The 19,879-nt window shown below is 41.6% G+C and overlaps 1 protein-coding gene across 9 annotated transcripts in view; it reads left to right on the top strand.

Annotated features, from left to right (window-relative positions):
• HHAT (hedgehog acyltransferase) overlaps positions 1–19,879 on the top strand; it is a 167,159-nt gene that overhangs the window by 7,054 nt on the left and 140,226 nt on the right. For 6 of the 9 annotated variants that reach the window (XR_014944570.1, XR_014944571.1, XR_014944568.1 and 3 more), the window contains exons 1-2: positions 18,112–18,283; positions 19,174–19,323. Coding sequence is in view for 4 of the 9 variants with exons in the window: in XM_085543002.1 (XP_085399128.1) it covers positions 19,200–19,323 (124 nt within the window). In the remaining 5 variants the exon portion in view is untranslated. Of the gene's footprint in view, positions 1–4,291; positions 4,357–18,110; positions 18,284–19,173; positions 19,324–19,879 lie in introns of those variants that run through there. The other 3 variants (XM_032443397.2, XR_014944569.1, XM_015857403.3) reach the window with 3 other exon arrangements.

The raw sequence follows: 19,879 nt of genomic DNA, 5'->3' as shown, positions 1-19,879 counted from the left end.
TGCCAGAGTCCTTCTAACACATCGAGTTTAGAAAAATGCTTGGCATCGATCCGTCTTCCAGAATTTCTCCTTTTGTAGACAGTGGAAAATGCCTCCTTTTCATGTATTTAGATATTCTGTGTCAATGCATAAACAGAGCCTTCTATCTTTAGTTCAATGGTTGGCAAACACACCCGCTCTTTTAGCTCTTTTACTCACCGTACCATTCTTGGTTCAGCTGGATCATCTCCTAGCATCTCCTTAGTGATGAGAGGATATTTTCTAGGGTAGGATCCAAACGATAGTTGAAGAATTTTGACTTTTTTCTTTATTCACTGGGAGTGTGGTCCTTTGCACCTCTGACTTGCTGATCCTCCTTTGACAGGGACTTAACAGCATTCCATAAAGGAGATCGTATAGCTCTGCTTAAAAATCATATGCTATTTTCCGTGAACAGATTCAAAGGCATAGGATGAGGAATTCTCAAAGGCCAGTTGGCATGAAGACTCACAGAGACAAAGGAAGATACGAATTAAGTTTACTGTTTTCTGCCACTGTGCAACCTGGCTGTATTCTTGTGTTGCTTCCCATCTGGTTTGCAGTTCTTCCTGTAGAATTCCTGTTATATTTCATTATTTACCTATTGTTACCACTGTATCATACTGCATGGGCTTTTCCCATATTATAAGTGCAAATTTATCAAGTGAGCGTGGTAGAAATTTTGGAGCAGATCATTGTATGTCCACACTAAGGAAGTCAACAGAGCTACTTAAGTCTGTATGAAGGCTTCTTAATTGTGCTTTTCAGGCATATCTGCCACCCAATTCTAAACCATAACAGAATATCACTAGTTTTTAAAACTTCTTTATGAAAATTGCAGTGATGGTCTCCACTAGAGGCTGTGGACCCACCATGTGGACTATTGAATTAGACTGAGACTAGATAAAACCCGGATAGTGGACTTTAATTAGTTAGATAGTGGGCATTTAAGTTATAAAGAAAAACCCCACTGTTTCATTTCTACTGAAGCTAGAGTGCAACACCAATAATCTTCTGTTTCTAAAATCATTGTGCAAAATAACATCTTGGTGGTGGTTCATCACTTTTTTTTTTTTTTTTCCTTTTCCATTTGGTGTCCTTGTCTGGGCAGAAGCAGGTGAACAAGAAATGAAAAGAAAAAAATCATTTGGGATTAAGTTCCACAGAGCAGTTCCTGAAGCTAACCATTTATAAATCCAGCTGCTCAGTTGTTTTGTAAATCATATATGGTCATGTATCCCACACGCACCAGGGACAATTTATTCTGTTGCTTAAATGTCAGTTAGTTTATATTTACAACACTTGAACATTAACAACATCTGTGGGGTCAAGTTATCCTGCAAATATTTTATCAACAGTCTTAACACTGTAACAGTCCAGCTACTATATAAATAGGTCAATGGCCAAGAATGGGTTTTCTGCACCGTTAACCAATTAACAAAACCAAGTACCATTTTCTGTATAAAAGGTAAATGCTTATACCAGGTCTGCTAATGCATGTTATGTGTCTCCATCAGAGTGAGTTATTACATAGGCTGGTAGTGGCATATTTCTTGCTATCAATATAGGCAAATTCATGATGCAAATTTGTCCAATGTAAACAGTTTCTGAGTAACGTTGAAATAATTACTCAAAGTTATTGCAATGTGCTCTTACTGATAGAAAACATATAGGAAGTGGTGGGTTTTTTCTTGTGACTGATAATGAAATGCAGTGTCTTCAGACCTATGTAGAACCACGTGATACTGCAAAATACACTCCTTCCCTTCTAATTTGCACCATTTTTGGCAGCTGTTTATCTAATTCATTCCTAAAAATCTACAAGGATGGCAATGAGCAGACTCCCTTGGTAACCTGTGCCAGTACTAAATCAGCCCTTTAGTAATCCTGCTTCTTACTGCTGTGAGACGCATTTGGCTCTTCAATTTGTTCACTCCCCAGACATAGCAGGACTCTGGTGACTCATTTTAAAACATGTAGATAATACGTGCTTTTCAGGGAATAACATATTTGGATGAACAATCTGTAAGACTGATGTTTCTTCCTTTTTCAGTTAAGCTGTTTGGCAAAAAATAGATAATAACTTTGCTTTCCTGTTTAAAAAAAAGCTCCTCAGGAACTCTGTGGGAGCTGGTCCCACCCATCTCGTGGTAACCAGCTGGTTGTCCTGACTCTTAAGTTCCCCATGGACCAGTTTGCTTTTCACGCCATTGCAAGCGCTCTCCCCGGTGTATGAGTGTGCTCTCCTGCGCACAGCAGGAGTCCAGCTCTGTGTTCTGTCCCTCCCATGCATTTTGGCAGGGCAGTAAGTCTGCCCTGCCTCTGGGGGTGTGCAGACTTTGGGAGGTGTGGTCAGGATGGTTTCCCCCTCAATAATAATGCCTCGCAATTCGTAATGAGAACATAAAGCAGAGCACAAGAGAAAAAGCAGCAATAAAGAGGTCTACGTGCCTGCCATTTTGCCTGCTAACAAACAGGGACTGGCTGTTTCACACAACTCAGCTGGAGTCTGTGTTTCTCATCTGTTTCCCATAGTAGTTCCCTGTCAACTAGCAGATCCTTAAAAAGAAAGTCACTCTTGTCCCTTTGTTTCAATTTCAGGGGCCTTTGTTATATCCTGAGTGTGGAAATGTGGATTTGGGGCTTGTAACTGGAGACTGAAAAAAAAACCCTGCCACCCTTTTCCAGAAATTGAGCCACCACCACAACTGAGGGATGTCTGGAATTTTTTTATAGGGTCTTTAAGGATTGTTATGCGACTGTACTTTAAAGCTATTTTCTTAGGAGTGTCTTTTAATAGGCTCTTTTTAAAAATTTTATTGTTTTATTATTATTATTAAAATATGTAGGAGGGAGATCCAAACCTCTCAGTGGGCTAAAATTTATTCAGTCATTTTGTCACAACTGGCTAAAGTAAAACTGGATTTCCCTCAAAATGCCATTTTCCCTGGAGATTTCTCTCTGTCACCAGCAGCTAAACAAGCAGTAGACAAGTGCTTCAAATCAGCTCATTTGGGGTTTCTCTCTACAGGCAATGGGAAATACAGTGGGCTTGGGGATTTTGTATTAATTCCTCTCAGAAGGAGCATAGATAAAACTGTGGGGCAGCTCAGCAAAATGGGAATTTCCCTAAGTGCAGACATGCTCTCAAACATCTCCTAGAGAAATCCAGATTGCTGCTAGACAGAGAGCAGTGTGTGGTGATAAGGGCCAGCAGAGCAGCCTATGTGGCCCCACAAGGCCTGCTCTGGGGGGACAGTGGGGCACCCTCCAGCATTGTCATCCCCAGGGACATGAGACGAGGCTTTGAGATGGCGTTTTGGTCACTGCAGCTCAGTGGGGAGCAGCTTACAGAAGTTATGGTGTGACTGGTGTCCTGCACAGCTGTCACTCGCAGGCTGTGGCTGATGCAGCAGGCGCATGTCATGCTGCACTCCACGATGACCAGGATGGTTGCTGACAGGGAGGGAAGCTGGCATGCTCTTGGGCACTGTTTCCTCTTGCCTTGCTGCTTCTGTCATTGAAGGATTACATTTGGCAGCAGCACCCAGAGGGGTTCCCATGGCAGCAGGAGGCTGCCCAAAGGGTCCATGCCATTCTGGGGCATCTGCTTTGAAGGCAAGGAGTTAAACAGGAGAGGAAGCAAAGAAGAAGTACAAAATGCAGAAAATCTGGGTTAAGAAAGTGTCTGCAGTGAAAATGGGCAGTATAATGACAGAGGAGGTAGTCGCTTTCATTGAACAAACAGCCAGGACAAAGTTGTGATGAAAGAGAGTAAACCCACAGCAGGTCTGGCTAGCAAACCTTGATTCTCCTCACAGGTCTGCTTTTTTCTCTGCAGACCTGAGTATTCAGGATCTTGTGTAAAGAAAGAACCGTTTCCATCTTTCCAGAGATCAGGAGACAGTACAACACTTGCACGGAGAGAAACGTCTAAAAACATTTATAGCAGCATTAGCTGGAGCATTTGTTTTTCCCAAGGGGACTACAGTTTCCATCATCACACATGCATTTAGGGTTTGTGATCTACAGCAACGGTAGTTTCACTTGAGCAGAATTTTCTTCAAATATCTGATGGGTGATACTGTAACTTAATGGACCTGTTTGAAATCCTAGAAGTATTTTTTTCCCAATTATCTTGAACTGACATTGTCATACTTATGTGTATGCTGTTTTTCCTGTTTCTTCATGCATATCCAGATGATACGCAGTGATAGCAAATTCTGGTAAAAGTCTGGAATAATAAAACCTTTTTTTTTTTTTTTCTTTTTAGGGAGACCCACACTCCACTAGGAGAGATGTAGAGAGCTTATTCTTTACTACAGCTGGTCCTGTCAGGTATTTATCTAAGTATATAATCATTTCTTGAATTACATTTCGTTCAGTCAGGCTACATGCCTACCTTTCTAAATTTACAGCTTGCTCAGTGAACACAGTTTCTGGTAGGAATCCATCAGTCTGCAAGTTTGTTAAAGGTGTGATGTTATCGGCAGTTCAGTTTCAGGGTTTTCCACATGCTGCTGTGCTTCACAAGAAAAGCAAAGCAGCAGGGGAAGTGTGGATGTTAGAGAGAATAATAGCATAGCAGAAAGCTTCCTGATTCTCAAACAACTGGGGATTCCTTCTGATAACATGGGATTACAGTGGATTTGCAACTAGGACGTTGGGTTTTACTAAGTTAGCATATCAAAGCTTTTCTCCCCTATTGTCAGCTGGTTGAGTGATGCTTGCCTTCTCCATTTCAGATGAAAGATTGGAAGTCAATACAGGACATTGCCTGGCAAATCTCATAAAAGATAAATGGAGGGGAATGTATGTATGCTTTTGTAGTGGAGAGCAGAGAAAGGTTCTGTGAGAAGAGCAGAGACCTAGGAGAGACAATCTGTGTATGCAGGGCCCTGCTCCTCTATTGCTGTTTGTGGATGTTCTGACATCATGAAACTTCTTGCTAAAGCACAAGCCTTATATATTCCTGTGGCATAGTGCTCTGGGGTACTTGTCTACCATCATCTAGCTGGGAGATGTGGCTTTACTCAGTCTGCCATGGCTCTTCCTTCAGCTCTTCACTAACAACTTTGCATGTGGAACTTACTGCACTTTTTCATTCTCTGTTGCCCAGGTCAGGATAGTCTTTTGCATCCCATTGCTTAACTCTGAAAAGTTAAACTAAATGAACAACACAAAATTAAAATACAAAATTGCATGAGCACTAAGTTTTGACTTTAATTTCAGGGCTGTTTGCTGAAGCAGACTGTGACTTTTGTTTAAAACTTTAGATTTTAGGAGGCTAAATAGCGAGTATGTGTCCAGCAGAATGAGCAGCTAGAGGTTGGTAGCTTTGGTGTTGTATTCATTCGCCCTCTGTACAGAGAATTAATTAAGCTTCACAAGGGCAGAAAAGTGAAGGACTGCAATGGTGAATGAAGCCAGAATGAAAGGCAATTGCATATTTTCTCATGATTGTTGTAAATCCTACTGGCTAAAGGACCGTCCTCTTTCTCTCCCTTTTGAACCTAAGAGCAGCTGTAGTGGCTCAGACCGGAGATTTGCCTGTTCTGGTGTTTTGTGCATGATGTGGGCTAAGAGCAGAGCCCCGAGCAAAAAGTTTAAAAACCAGACAAGCATACAGTTTCACTTTACTCTGTGTGTTTCTTTAGTTTCTGGAAAATCTGCAGCTGAGGTTTTCTTCAGCCAGTGACTGTATCCACATCTGTGTGTGTGCAACTGATCCGTATCAAATGTATCTCCATGCTGGATAGTCTTGATGGACTTGTGCAGGGCTCAAAGTAACTTCATTCACAGTCTGTGCTTGTGACTGTGGGATTTGAAAAGGCTGCAGAAATATAAAGGGCAAGTCTCTCAGAAACTGGTATTTTCCAACTCTGTGTTGTGGAAATGAGTTTCACTTCATCAGTGTTACTCATGGCTCTCACTTGTTCTTAGTTACTCATTACTCCAGAATATGAAAGTAGAAAATTAGGTCTTTTAAATGCACTGTGTGGCTTTAAAAAAGCAATGCCTATACATACAGCAAAAACTTACCAGAAGTACACCTGCTTAGTCTACTTGCCCTTTCCAAAGAGAGGGACTTTAAACAACTTGGTAGAATAACCAGATAATTCCATTAAGCTAAATACGGTGAGATGCAATATTTTATAATCCCGAATTATGCAAACTTTACTTGTGGCATACATAATCCTTCCTGTGTCCAGAAAAATAAAAGAAAAAAAAACAACCAAACAAGATAAGCTTACACACATCCAAAAGCCCTCCACACTCCAATATGGATCTTTCTTGTGGTGACTTTGTGAACGCGGCCTGTCCACTGTCATTATCACAGTGCAAGGACTCACTATGCTTGTACGCTTGCTGAAGCCCCAGAGATTTCTTCTCAAATCTGACTGTGTTATTGGATTCCATTTAAAATTCTCAGCCTCTATTCTAATACATAGCATAAACACTGCTCAGGCTAGAAATATAATTTGATCCTTTACAGAACAGCAGAAATTTCAGGAGAGATGTAATGCTATTCTAATGATCTAGACTCAGTGTTGTTGGAGAAAACAGAAAATTGGCAGCATCTTTGGTAATTCTTTCTTGGAAAAGATTAAGCTTCTTAATAAATCTCAGTAGCCATGAATGGAAATCCACCAACTGCAACAGTACTTACTGACCTTTTCAAAGAGTTAGATTTAAGTAACTCTCTAGTACAACCACACATGGAGTACTCAAGTTAGATCTTTTTGATATTTGTACTGATGAGGTTCTCATTTTCTTTCAACTTGGCACATCCATCACTGCACTCCCAAGAACATATTCACTCACCAGTTTGTTGTGGAAATTCCTGAGCTGGCTCAGGTACTGGGATGAATGTAATTGTGATGGCCTAGAGATGAGCAGAGGGCTTACCCCACTACTTGGCTGGCTCATCTGCAGTTTGGCTGTGTCCAGCACTAGAGCAAACTCATTTAATGCCAGCATAGCCTCTTCTGTAGTATATTACTACAGAATACTACTAGCTGTAATGAAGACATGCACATCACAAGTCCTTGATCTTTTCTTCGTCCAGTTTCAGTCTTATGTATTCAGTATTATCTTTCAACACAATATGGAGTAGAGAGTGGGACTCAGTAGGGAAAAGTCTAATGTGACATCAAAAACAGGTACTCAACCCCTTAGTTGCATCAGTATGTTCAATATGAATGCTTACCTATCCAATTGCTTATGGTATCTTTTCAGAATATTTTTTCACCTTGTAATACTGTCTGAATTTATGAGAATAACTCTCCACACTTTAAAATGGCATGTAGCTCTATGCCTTTGTGCTCAACTACACAATGGATCAGTATTTCTGCAATGGTTTATTTAATTCTATCTGTATAAACATATAGTGTAATAAGGGCTACCAAAATTTCCAGAACAAATTATCAGTTCTGCTGATAAAATTGTTTTCCACTACTCAAATTGATGGAGGTGCTCATCAACTATAGCCATTCCTTTTTCACACTGAAAACTCTTCACAGCAGAGTGTGTGACTCTTGTTTATTTAGGAAATCACTTGCTGCACTGTCAGGTGCTGCAAGATATAATAAGTATGGCTTGCAGAGGACAACCTTCAGAACAATTCAGAAAAAAAAAATTGTTATAAATTGGCAAAATGCAGTAATTGTAAGGGAAAAGAAAACATTTCAGAACAGTAAACAGTTTTTCATTCCCCTCAGCTGCTCAACCAGTTCAAAGGGGAGATCTTTTGTGGCTTTTCTTAATCTGACTGAATTAAACATTTGGCAGACATAATTCTTGATGGTATTCCCAAATGCTACTCTTGTAAGGACTGCCACAGCCACACGTGAGTACTAGTCAGCTACACAGCACGTACAGCCCCAGATTTCTAAGGGTAACCCTACGTTTGCTGAGGGCACTGTAGAACCATTTGAGTAGGAAGGAATTCTTAAAGGCCATCCAGTCCAACTCCATTGCAATGAACAGGGACACCTACAGTGATCAGGTTGCTCAGAGACCGATTCAGCCTGACCTTGAATGTCTCCAGAACTAAGGCATCCACCACCTGTCTAGGCAACTTGTTCCAGTACCTTTCCACCCTGTAAAAATGAAATGAAATGGTTTTCCCTTGTCCTGTCACAACTGACTCTGCTAAAGAGTCTGTCCCCTTGTGTCAAAATTCCCCCTTAGATCCTGGAAGATTGTGCATTTAGTCAGAAAACACCTCAGCTAAGGTGCAGGTCAAAACCAAGGCTACAATACTGAAACCTTTTAAGACTTCACTGCAAACACTTAGGCTGACAGGAATTCACTGTGCCGTGGCAAACAATACAGTTCACACTGAGTAACAACAAACCCACATATGCATGTGATACCTAGCTGGGGGTGGTAATCACACACTGGTTTTCAGCGTACCTCAATGTTATGTCCGCACACCACAATGAAATAGTGTAATGCCTCTGATTCCTTTTTTCATTGGTTAAGTGGGCTGCCATACGATACCCTGATGGAGAGATTTTTGGAGGGGAAGGGTTGAGCCCTATGAAACCTCAAACTACTTTTTTTTTCCACTGTGGGCAGCTGAGTTAAGCTCCTATTAAACTCAGCTTTTTCTAATTTTGTAATTCACCTCCAGACATTTGCTTTTGCTCCAAACACAATATTAGCTGTAGATGTTTGTCTGTGTTTGTGTGTGGGTCGTTCCATTGCTTCTTGTCTGAACTATCCTTCTCTGTTGTCAAGCAGGAATTAAATATCTGATCCTTCTTTGCCTATTAAACAGCTGCTAATCATCAGAGTAACATTCCTGAATTCAGGACCTCACTGAGGTTTACTGGTGAAAAACATATGTACTTAGATGTGTTGAAAGCAATGTGCTCCTGTAATTTTTGCTTACACGCAGTGACACATAAACTGAATAAATTGTATGGCACTAGCTAGCTGAAGTGAATTCATTTCAGTATTATTTCTGAATCCGTCGTGCTTCTCTTTTCCTGGAAAAAAAGCCTTTTCTGAGCCAGCTGCTCAGAATGGATCAAGTGACAAAACACAGATAGCAAACTGAGTGTTTAAGTTCATGCTCATTGCATCAGTGTTCTGGAAAGTGTTTGTGCTTCAGCCCTTAGAAAACTCCCTCTAGAGATCAATTTCTGTGATTTGTCTCATTGCCATGGATGAGAGTTTTTGGGGGGCTGCTGTTGTTGAAATGTTTCCTCAAAGTGAGGGCTCTTGTTCAGGCAGAATAAAGGGAGAATAGGAAGCAGAACAAAGTATGTATAAGGAAAAATAATAATCGAAATAGTCTTTTAAAAAGGAAACTTGCAGTATTCCAGGTTTTGTAGGATCATTTTGTGTGTTCTAGGCTTGTTTACAGGTAGCTCAGCACGTAGGTCTGCAGGAGGAGATGTGTACGAAGGAAGATAAGTACTGATAAGTTAATAGTCTTGATGAAGTTTTCTCACTGTAAGGTTTCCGTGTAATCAAAACCAGTTTAGCATTTGAGGAAAGGCACCCTGAAATGGAGTAATGGAATTAGCTTTTATGTTTTTCCAGGAACCTAAACCACATTTCCTGTCGCAACTGTATATTATTAATACAAGGCATCTGCTAAACCGGAGCTGCCCTAAAATGTGCACAAATACCATGCATCTGGTTTAAATCATTTATTTTTGGCATTTACGGTGAAAAACTAAAGCAAGATTCTGCCTTAACCCATTATAAAGAAGAGAGTGATTTGGAATACAGCAAGTTTTCAGCATGGTCTCTCAGACAGATAATAGAATTCTGTTAATGTAGCATCCAAGACTGGTACTGCCTGCTTTTTTATGTCTTACTTCCCTTTCATTTTGTATTCTGTGGTTTTGCAGCAATTAGTTTCCACTCACAGAGGGAAATCAGCAGCTCATCTTCCCAGCTCTGTCCTTTGGAACTTGGAGAAGTTGATTTCTTGTTTTCTGGAGAGACTGTGAGACAAAAGTAATCTTTTCTCACACTGTGACCAGTCTTGGCTTAAGGCAACGGGCCCACAGTCTAATATCAAAGGGGGATCATCTTGGGAATTGATGTCAGGAAGATAATTTCCTAGGGGACTAATGCCCTACCCAGACATATTTCCAAATTAATACTCTGGGAAAATAAATAAATAAAATCTATTACCACATTTCATTACAGATTACTTCAACGTACAACAGGGATGACGGAGGCTTCTTTGGGAGCCAGACAAGCCTGGAAGTCAGGCACAGAGTCCTGGACTGTGAATCAGGATGAGACTCAGAAATTTCTGCATAGTTTCCCCAGTCATTTCCCAAAGGCCTGCATGAAGGGTTCTGGATAGTGTAACAGGTATCCCTGTCTGTGTGCTGCCCATATCATGTTAGCCCCATCAGCATGATGAACAGTGTGAGAGCACATCTGAAATCCCACTTGCTTACACTTGATGAATTACCAGAGGCCTCTATGACCGGCATGAAATTTGGCCAAATGTAGTGTGAGCTGAGATAATGTGAAGACCCTGTCATGGAGATCAGTTCCCCTGTAGAGCTGCCCAGCTGGTTTTCCAACCCTGAACAATTCTTTTTTACTTTGACAACTTATTCCTCTCATGCTGGTGGTAGCAGTGATACTCAGCTTCCTGAGGCACAGTCCTCATGCTGTTATGTCTAACTGAGGAATTCTGAGATTAAGAGGCAAAACTCTTAGCTATTTCATGTTTTTAGTGCTGTGCAGGTTGAGGATCTGGGCTTGTATGTGCTAGAAACCCTTCAGCAGACCTATCAATTGGCATTTCATATGTGGAGGAGTATCCTGCCTATCCAGCCACACAGCTGGCTTGAGGTCTCAGTGTCATGGCTGTAAAACAATGATATCCAGATAAAAAAGTGAAAGGAGGATTTTTCTAACAATTTCTTGAAAACAGCACTAGGTGTTTTAAGGTTTGCAGACCAGCAAGGGCAAAGATTTTGCAGTTAGAGGTCATTAATAATTCCTCAGTTGATGAACCAAAACAAAATCCTGCTCATCTAGTCTGAACTGTGAAAAGCAAAGTTATTTGGAGTTTACCCTCCAATGGGACTAGTTATTTTCTATATATCACCTATCACATTGCAGTGCTCTTCAGATAAAAGAAAGAATAAATATTCTCATTGAATTCTGAAACGAGCATTTTTACTCTGACAAGTTGCTCTTTCTTTGAAGAGTCTAATACCTGATGATGGAAATTGTAAAGAACAAATAAAAAAGCTTTGTAGGGAATGATTTCTTTAAACTGACACTGTCAGGAGCTTTTCATTGTAATTAAAAAAAAAATCATAGTATTTGTGATGAAAACACTATTGAAACTGCAATCTGCTTACTCACCTGGTGGTATTTTCATGCTCTTACTTAATGAATGCACTCTGTGTTTTGTTATTATAAAGCCACCTATGAAAGCTGGGCTGGTAGCATGACTCTCTCCTCAAAGACAGAAGTCTCATTTGAGCAAATCAGTCCTATTCAGAGAACCACTTGAGCATGCACTTAAGCTCCATTAATGTTGAATGATTTTCTGACCTCGAGCCTGAAGGGTCCCTAGCCATGAAAGCTTTTGTGCTCTTTCTTTGCAACAGGGCTGGAAGTTTGAGGTACAGTTTGTGTATCAGGGTGCAACTGGAGGGGGATGCTGACATCAGCAGTTACTTTAACACTCCCATCTCCAAGTGACAGCAACATGCATTGAAATAAAGTTCTAGGTGAACAGAAGTCACCTCTTGATGAAGCTCTGGTAATACACCTATTCTGTAATAGCACCTATTCTGTGTGTTGTTAACAAAAATAAAATAAAATGCTGTGGGCCGTACTAGTGAAATATCTATCCTACAGCTAAGGCCACATGTTTTATTTTATTTTTCTGACACACAAGTTCAGACATGGTTTTCAAGCATGATGAATAGAGAACAGTGTCCTGTTTGTATGGGTGTGTGTACTGTCAAGCAAGTGAGGTTTAAGTGACTGCAGATTTTTGAATGGGGTTCAAAAAAGGTCATTTGGAAATGGACAAGTTTTGCTCCTGCACAGTTTGTGACTAAATATCTGGAATTCACAGAGGATGCTGGAAGAAGATATTAGTAGTAAACAAGATTTGCTGGTTTCTCCTGTAGGAAGAGCAATACCAAGAGAAACAAAGCAGAAAATGTTCAAGATTTATACTGTGTGCACTTAAGCTGCTCTTAACAATTATTTTCTTCTTTCCTTTCTTCCACTCGGAGCCTCAAAAGTGACTAGTTCTAATGAAAAGGAAAAGACAGTGATGTTACACAGTAGTGGAAAACAAACCAATTTGTTGAAAATTACTGTTGAAAAGTATTCTTTGCTAATAGGTCACATTTATTCTCTTGAAACACTGTGCAAATTTTTAAATTCTTCTGGGGTTGTACTGAATGTTTTTCATCTTAACAATGATGTTTTGAGGAATCACAGATAGCAGGCATCTCAAAAGGGGAACATAAGTGCCCTCCTGAAGCAGTCTTTACCGTAATATCATAGTTCTTTACCTATTTTCTCCCCTCTTTAGAAAATACCCCCCAAAATTACTTGCTTTCAAGCTATAATAACAGCAATTTCTTCATTTATGCCCTTAAAGAAGGTAGATACTGAAGTTACGGTTGTTCCATCTGCCTCTCCTGTTGATTCCCTGGTTTCAGAGAATGGCCATAAATGAGATCAGCCATTAATGTGAAGAATACTGATGCATTATTTTAACATATTTATTCCTGTAAACATTCATTAATTAAAAAGGAGCACTTTTCTCAAAGCACATTTTAAAAACCCAATTATCCAAATAGACTGCTCCAAGAGCAGTCATTGCCCAGGCATTAATAACCCAGCAGATGAAGGATTGTTGGCTGTGGTGAGAAAGTTGTTCTCATAGCTCCTCTCAGTTCAGGAAAGAAAATGCCCTGAAGGATGACAAAGCTGGACTGGTACTGGCAGTAGTTTGTCTTCAGAAGGGAAGTGTGAAGAATTGTTCTGAGCACAACACTAATTCTGAAACCCAGCTCTGACTATGACTTTCTTCAAGCCTTTGGGTCAATCAGTTGATTTCTTCACCTTAATTTTTTTAAATCTGTAAAATGGTGATAACATTACTATGTTTTGTTCCATAATTTGATGGGATGATGGAAAATTAATGCTTGCTTGGAAAACACTTAGGTGATAAATAGTGCATTTCAAGGGTGAGTATTAAATGGAACCGCTCACAAGAATGGTGTTCTGCATTCTGTTACAAAGTAATCAGGACAGATTAAGTGCTTAAGTCATACCACAGGACCTACAGCTGTGTTTTGGGAGCTATTGAAAGAGTAAAGAGAGATATTATTCAGAATATTTTACTCCAAATGGCCACAGAGTACTTCAGCTGAAAATAGTCAGGTTGGTGGGGAGTAACAGGGGCTTGTGGTTGCTCAGAGCATAGGCCAGAAGCAGTTGTGCAGCTCACGTGCCTTTTTGTGTGGCAAAGATGCGTTATAGATAGGGCCAAAAAAGGCTGTAGGATGCTGTACTGAGCATCTGGGACATGACAGAAAGGACTGTTCTGGGTCTCTGTCTCCTATAAAACAATGTCTGCATTTTGCTTTAAATTGACTCAGTTGTTTAAGCCACTGTCCAGGAATGATGACACTGTGGGCAGGCTAGATTTGTGATGATCCCTCTTGTAGGACTTACATCCTATGAGCAGGGTTATCCTAATTTTTCATGTCAAAGGAGAGAAATGCCCTTCCCATTTGCCACTACAAGATCTCTACTCAGACAGAAGAAGTTTGGAAGTTTATGGTAGTCCATGGGAGATGTGAGGCTTGGGACCTGTTACAAACCTACAGTAGTCAATGAAGACACTGTGTGCTGAAAGCTGTACTTGGTCCTCAGGCAGTAGTTCAATGTATCTGCAAATCATTTTGCAGTTATAAGCCACAGTTGGCAGTGACCCATTTTTTTATTGTACATAATGTTACTCAGTTGATTTGTGCTAGTTGCAGAGCAAAATTTTGGCATTTCAAATAGCTGTAAATATTTATGAGTTCAATGCAATTTTGCTTAATATTTTAGCACCATTATATGAAGAGATTATCTGCAAAGGGTGAGATGTTGCTGGCATTTTGCACAAGCACCAAGAGAGCTTTTGAATTTTTTCCTATTGAAAAGCATCATCTCCAGAATGATCTAAAAAATGCTTCAAGTGTGACGGAGTACTTCTTATCATTTATATACATTTATAGCCTGTTACATAAACACACAAGCAAAATAGAAGATGTCTATCTATCTACCTTCTTCCTAAAGTCAATTTTGTATGAATTGGAAGCTTTTTCTGTGTTACTACTCTCTCTTCAAGGAAGGGTAGAAGGTAAAGTGGAGATAAATTAGCAGGCAATGAATACACAGAGCAAGAAAGCTGCTCAGATAAAACATAAAAAAAAACTTCTGTTAGAGGAAGGCTCCTCCTGTCGAGCAATATGTTTACTTAATCCTTAAAATGTCATCCATATACTCAGATAGGAAAGCTACTGTTCGTTTTTTATTTACAGTGCAATCTGGAGGCAGATGCAGACAGTGCATATGCATAGGGGGAACAGGACCCCACAGCCAAAGGAGCGTACCCGGTAGCCAAGAAGTGTGCGTGGAGTTTCCACCACCTTGCTGGTTCTGTCTGGATAGCTGGCTGCTGGACAGGGCTGCATTGGCTCCGTCTGTGGTGATGTGAAAGTCAGCTCCACCAAGTCTTCTCAGTTTCATAGACCTTAAAGAGACAAAGGAAAAATACTCTGCCAAACAGAAACAAAAATAACCAACCTGGAGCAGTGCTTATGCCCATTCTTTTGCAAGGCTATGGTAGACAAAAGGAAGTAAGGGATAAGGCAGTAAAATATGGATGGTTGTGGCAAAGGAAATGATCCTTTCCTGGCTATTCACATGGAGTAGAGGTGTCAGGAGATAGAGTTTAGGAAATTTACTGAGTAGGCAGGGAGGGAGAGTTTTCTGTCTGGATATTTTTGGATAGTTATATAGTAGTCTGAGATGTATTTTTATTTATTTATTTATTTTGCTGCATTTATTCTCCTGAACTAATTAAAAAGGCAGTATTTTCAGGAATAGCGCCATGGATTAAATATAGATGTGTACAGATATGAGTAATCTGTGTTTGATGCAGTAGAATAGGATGAGATTTGCATCTGATTTACAGCCTTGGTAAATCTAAACGTGCAACACTTTAAGGATAACTTTACATTTTGTCAGCTACTTGCTCTGACTGAGGTCAAGTGGGAATCTGGCCATCATTTGTAAGAACTTAAATTACAGTCGAGTAAAATGTCTATGATAATGGCCTTTTTTTCCTGAATTTCGTTCTACTGTGTTTTAGAAACAGTAAGAATCTGAAGTAGGGATTTTTTGAGTAGTCCTTTCTACCAATGGATAATCCACCTCCTCGCCAGGAATCATGGGAGGTTTCAATCTGGTGGCTAAGGTAGGTGGGAGTTGACTCACTCACTATCCCCTTAAATCCCATAATCTGACACATAAAGCCAGACAGCATTTAAAGAATATTATACTGAAAACCAAAGCAAAACACAGCTTTGTGTTTATTCACTGCCTATTTATAAAAGAGGGCAAGCTGTGCAGGCACTGCTAACTTAGACTTAAGCATGATCAAGTTAGCACAGTTCAACCTCATTCCAGCTGCCAGTTCTGCTTTCATTGGAGGCAAGACTGGGTAATGAGTAAGGAAATCCCTTAAAGGGCTCTGACCAGGAGCAATGGTTTTCTGGGCATTAGTTAAGCAATACATGTAGCATCTTTAGGAGGAAGTCTCTGAGATGTTCAGCATGAATCCAGCAGTGAAGTGCTTAGTTATAATACTGTATTAATTTACTATAGTTTTACATAAGTAATTTTATGAATCCCCAGCTAGAAGCACAATGGTAATTTTCCAGCCATAGAGCATGAAACAAGTTCTTGAAGATGCAAGGGATTCATTAAAAAGAAACCAAGAAAATGATTTTTCTATGTGCACGGAAATACTGACTTGGCAATTGCAAGGATCTCTGCTGGTGTATATATATGGCTGAAAGTGATGGGAAAAAAATAAAATCTCTGAGTTTCATAGGCAGCCTGCCAGGGGGCTGAGGATAGAGAAACCTGTAAAGATGGGACTATCTGCAAGACCGACAAACGTAGTGTAACACTGGCTTTTCATTCAGCCATGCAAAACAGGACACAAAATGATAATCTTGAAAGTTTTCTTCCTAAAATTCATAACACTATAGCTGAGGTCTCTGGAGGGAGGTTGCACATGAACCCCAGTTGTATCATAGTTATCTTGGCTATTGGAAAACTCACTTTGCTCTCACTGCAAATACCACAGCTTTTATATTTCTAACTTTTAATTTTTAAAATTGCTGTTTTGCTACCTGGATATTTCTTGTTGCATTTGTTTTTTCTTCTAAACATAGATGGCTAATCCTTGTATATGCTGCTCAGCTTTTAATATGCAGGCTCTTAGTGGATGCTGCTTGTGTCTCATCATTCAAATGTTGTATCCGTGGGGCATTACCATATGATTTACAGGGAATAAATGAAAACAAGAAGCTCAGCTCAAGGCTGTGACAAATGAACCTACAAAGGTTAGTTCTAGGGCATGCCTTGTAACCCCCACTACCAATACGAGCTGGGGGATGAAAGGATTGAGCACAGCCCTGCCAATAAGAACCTGGGGGTACTGGCGGATGGCAAGATGAACAGGAGCCAGCAATATGCCCTTACAGCCCAGAAAGCCAACCAGATCCTGAGCTGCATCAAAAGAAGTGCAGCCAGCGGTGTGAGGAAGGTGATCCTGCCCCTCTGGTGAGAACTCACCTGGAGAACTGTGTCCAGATGTGGAATCCTCAGTAGAGGAGAGACGTGGATCTGTTGGAGAACATCCATAGGAGTGCCACAAAAATGACCCAAGGGGTGTCATACCTCCCCTACAAGGATGGGTTGAGAGAGCTGGGGCTGTTCAGAACCGAGAAGAGAAGGCTCCAGGGAGATCCGATAAGCCAGTAGCTTTGGTTTGCTTTTTCAACGACAGAATGCCTGATTTCCCACTTCACTGTCTTATAGATCCTCAGTCTGTCACTTCACCATGGACATGAAGAGACCCTAGTGATCAGCAGCTCTGTAAAGAGCTCAACTCTGAAGAACTTGTGCAGAAAATCAATAGTAAGGGGCAATATTGTGTTGATATGAGCAGGGCCTTCTGGTTCCATTTCTAAGGTTTTCACTTTTTAGTTCATCAACTGCCTGTCATAACAGCAGGATTCTGCTCTCATTCATGCCATCTCAAACTGTGAGAGCTGTGTAGATACATAGTTCATGAAAGCTGTGTTCAACAGCTTTGTTCATTGAGATTCTTCTCACATTTTACTACGTACAACCTATGGAAAGAAAAAGCTCTCATCCAAATTAGAAGTCCAGACAGGAAAATCTTCCAGGTGGGACCAATATGGGAGTTTGTCGGTTTTCTTGCTCAATTAGCTTGGCAGTGAAATTTATGGAAGGAAAGTTACTTATACAGTCACAGAATATGCATCAACTCCTGGATGTCACCACACCAATTAAAAAGGTGTTATTGCCAGTGTAACCTGATGTAGAAGATGTAACCTGTCATACCTCTTCCTATTTCAAAGCCGCAAAGCTACTGCTGCACACATACAGTTTGTATTATGCAGCCATCTAGAGGACATTTTTACTCACGCTGTTAAATAGAAGTCACAAAAAGTAGGAAAATATAATCTCTACTGACCCTTAGTGGCCAGAACTGCTACAGCACTGTGGGCATTCTTGGTGAATTCAACAGCGGTAATGTTCTGATGCTGTTATGTAGGTGTTGTTATATTCTGGGGGGAAAGTGTGTTGACTAACCCAGGAAGGGCATAAAACAGGGAAGTTCTGTCAACAGAGAAGAGGGTTGAGGCGTCAAAGAGGAAAAAACCCATCTTTTAACGAGGACACCGCTCCCCGCCCTGCAAACAGCCGGCAGCCCGCGGACCTGCAATGCCCCACCGGGCCCAGCCGGGGCCGCCAGCATCCAGGGCCGGGGCGGGGCCTCGGAGCCGGAGCCGGAAGCACGAGGAGGACGGCGGGGGCCGCTCCGCCGCTGCGGGAGGGAGGGCTGCGGCGCCGCCCGGCGGCCGGGAGCGGGCGCGCAGTGCCGGCGCTGCCCCGTGCTGCTCCAGCCTCGGCGAGCCCTCAGCAGGTAGGGGCCGCGGGCTGCCCGCTCTCAGCGCGGTCGGGCCCCGTTGGGGCATCCACAGCGGTTCCGGGGGCGCCGGGCGCGGATGGCGGCGGTGTCGCTGCGGGCGGTGCCGAGCGCTGCCCGGCTGTGACCGCAGCTGCCCCTCGTGTCCGGGCTGTGGAGTCCCGGTGCCCCTCGCTGCCGCGTCTCGAAGGGCTAGGAGGCTTCTCACCTATATATGAACAGGGGACTACATGTGGTGTGCACGTTGTTGCAGTGCACGTCTCGGGTACAGCTGAGATACTGCATTCCTAATGCCCATCTTTTTGTAGGTGGGAGGTGTGTTGTGTGTCTTAGTGCCAAAAGCCAGCTGGCCCGGTTCTTTATGAAATAAATGTGTGTTGGCTGCCTATGTATGTACAGTAATGTGCGCACCACAGCTTCTTGCTTTTCACACTAACCTTAGCTGGTGTGCACTCCTTTTTCTGTGTATTTGGACCTGAAACAACAACGTTTAGTTGCATGCAGTGCCAGAAGTGCTTACCCCCAAGTTCAAGTGTGTGCATGGAGAAGTAATGTTTCAGAGTCCTCCTTGGAGATACATTACATACCTAGACACATTGTAGCTTTTCTGTTACAATTCTGGGTGTGCAATATGCCCTGAGCCCACAAAGCAGAGCACTAAGAGGGTGTTGCTGTTCTGGAGATGTAGGTGAGGGCTCTGGCATCACAAAGTGACTGCAGAACAAACACTGCGCACTCTGTTTTTCATTAACTTGTTTGGTATTGTAAAAGTCTTTAATGCTGAGCTGCATTGTACTGTTTAGTGATGGTTGGACTGGATGATCTGAGTGGGCTTTTCCAAGCTCAGTGATGCAATGTTTCTGCTTTGTTTTCCTTGCTTTTTCCAGGGACCAGCTAGAGAGATGCAGTCAGTATGAAGAACAGCGGACCAGCTCCCAGACCAGATATGCTACCAGCATGGGAACTGTGTGCCTACTTGTTCCTTACCATTGGCTCTCACTTCTATTCTTTCTATGAAGTGTACCAGGTTTCTCAAAGTAAGTCTGTAATGCTGATGCACTCACTCTTGTAGCATTCCTAGCCTGTGGCTGAGCTGGATTTCTCTGCTGCTTCTTCCTCACTCTTCTGTCAAACCTGTTAGAAGGAGATGGAGGTGAATGGGCCCCCTCATGGCCAGAGTTCAGGAGGAGATGGGTGATCCTAAGGGCATCTTCACTGTACACCTTTTATTGGTCACCTTCGTGTCCCATGCCCATCTTTGCCGCTAGAGGGAGATATCAAACAGTCCTAAAAAATAAGAAGTGATGATTATTATAGGTCCCATGTGTTAAATGGCACATGCTCAGCTCTCTGTTATATCTATTTAAAATTAAAATCATTTTTCAGCCTAGAGATGAGGAGGCTTGGGGGAAGTTTAAGCAGAAATGTGTGAATACCTGATGGGCATGGGTGAGGGAAGAGAGGAAAAAGTATATTTCATTATGTAGCGCATCTTTCAGGGTTAATTCATCGTGTTGCAATGCATACCTGTGTCCAGTGGTCAGGGCTACTCTGTATTCATCATCTGAAGGTTCAGGATGTGTACAGGACAAA

This window comes from Coturnix japonica, chromosome 3 (genome assembly GCF_054131305.1).
Source record: "Coturnix japonica strain WE chromosome 3, WE-NBRP24, whole genome shotgun sequence".
In the NCBI taxonomy this organism is placed as follows: Eukaryota; Metazoa; Chordata; class Aves; order Galliformes; family Phasianidae; genus Coturnix; species Coturnix japonica.
Note: the sequence above shows the minus strand (reverse complement) of the source record. Positions and strands in the feature narration are given on the sequence as shown.